This window comes from Aplysia californica, unplaced genomic scaffold, assembly GCF_000002075.1.
Source record: "Aplysia californica isolate F4 #8 unplaced genomic scaffold, AplCal3.0 scaffold00304, whole genome shotgun sequence".
Taxonomy (NCBI): Eukaryota; Metazoa; Mollusca; class Gastropoda; order Aplysiida; family Aplysiidae; genus Aplysia; species Aplysia californica.
Genome location: NW_004797574.1, coordinates 298,515 through 299,801, shown reverse-complemented (window position 1 = coordinate 299,801; position 1,287 = coordinate 298,515). Strand labels below are relative to the sequence as shown.

Here is a 1,287-nt window from a genome sequence, read left to right as displayed (position 1 = left end):
CGGGGGGGGGGGGGGGGGGGTTCAGCGATGACAAGATTGGCTTGGCACATAACAGGAACAGTATTCCGTATAATATTTTACGAAGAGTTAAGAGGTTGTACGCACCTGTGTGATGATCATGATGAACGTTCCAATAAGTCGAGTCAGTTTGGAGTTAAATCGTCTTTCCAAGTACTGAGAAAAAATAAGAATGCATAAAATATCTATCTATCTATCTATCTATCTATCTATCTATCTATCTATCTATCTATCTATCTATCTATCTATCTATCTATCTATCGATCTATCGATCTATCGATCTATCGATCTATCGATCTATCGATCTATCGATCTATCTATCTATCTATCTATCTATCTATCTATCTATCTATCTATCTATCTATTTATCTATATATCTATCTATCTATCTTCCCTCACGTTAAATGGTCGCTAATTCTAATTCTCTATGTCATAAAACTTTTTAAAAATCAATAGTATCTTACAAGGTAAAGAGAGAAAATATATCACTTCCCCTCATTCTTTTAAGTGTGTGCTACTCTCTGATAACACCTCTGATGGGCAGCATTTGTTTGATCGAACTGTGTAAAACTGTAATCTAATCTACTCTAATCTAATCGAATCGAATCGAATCGAATCGAATCTATTCTAATTCAATCTAACTTGATATAATCGAATCGAATCGAATTTCACCAACACCACAAACAGTTTACTGTACCTCGAATGCGCTGGTCATCTTGAGAGGGTAGAGCAGTGGGACAAACAGGAAGACAGCAATAAATATGCCGAGAACGGTGCCGAGTAGAGACACAATATACTCAGCACCCTGTGGGGACGAGGCATAATTTGTGACTCTCTTTCAATTTGGTTTTGTTTTGTTTGGCTTTTTTCTGCGTTTGTTTCTTCCGGGTTTTTTGTTGTTGTTTGTTTGTTTGTTTGCTTATTTTTGTAATTGTTTGTTTGGGTTCTTTTTGTTTTGCTTTTTAGGTGGGGAAGGGGGGGGGTTGGAAAGGGAGGGGGTGACCTTTATTCATTCAATGAGCACAAGCTATTTTGTAGACTAGAGTCAAACCTGCTCTTTACGGCCATCTGTACAAGACAATCACTTAGACAAATGGCCACTATCAATTTCCTGCAGTGTGTATTTTTATAGCATTATAACGACACTGTGTACGACAGTCAATAAAGGAAATTAATGTGCTCTTTTCTTATTTCACTTAAAAGTCTTTCTCTCCCCCCCTCTCTCTCTCTCTCTCTCTCTCTCTCTCTCTCTCTCTCTCTCTCTCTCTC

The 1,287-nt window shown here is 37.7% G+C and overlaps 1 protein-coding gene across 1 annotated transcript in view; it reads right to left on the bottom strand.

The window, feature by feature from the left end:
- Positions 1–115: 115 nt before the first annotated feature.
- Positions 116–1,287, bottom strand: part of LOC101860346 (sodium-coupled monocarboxylate transporter 1) — a gene marked incomplete at its 3' end in the record, with an annotated part of 5,105 nt that continues 3,933 nt past the window's right edge. Inside the window, 2 exon segments of the mRNA XM_013084612.2 lie at positions 116–174; positions 716–823. Coding sequence (XP_012940066.1) covers positions 116–174; positions 716–823 — 167 coding nt within the window.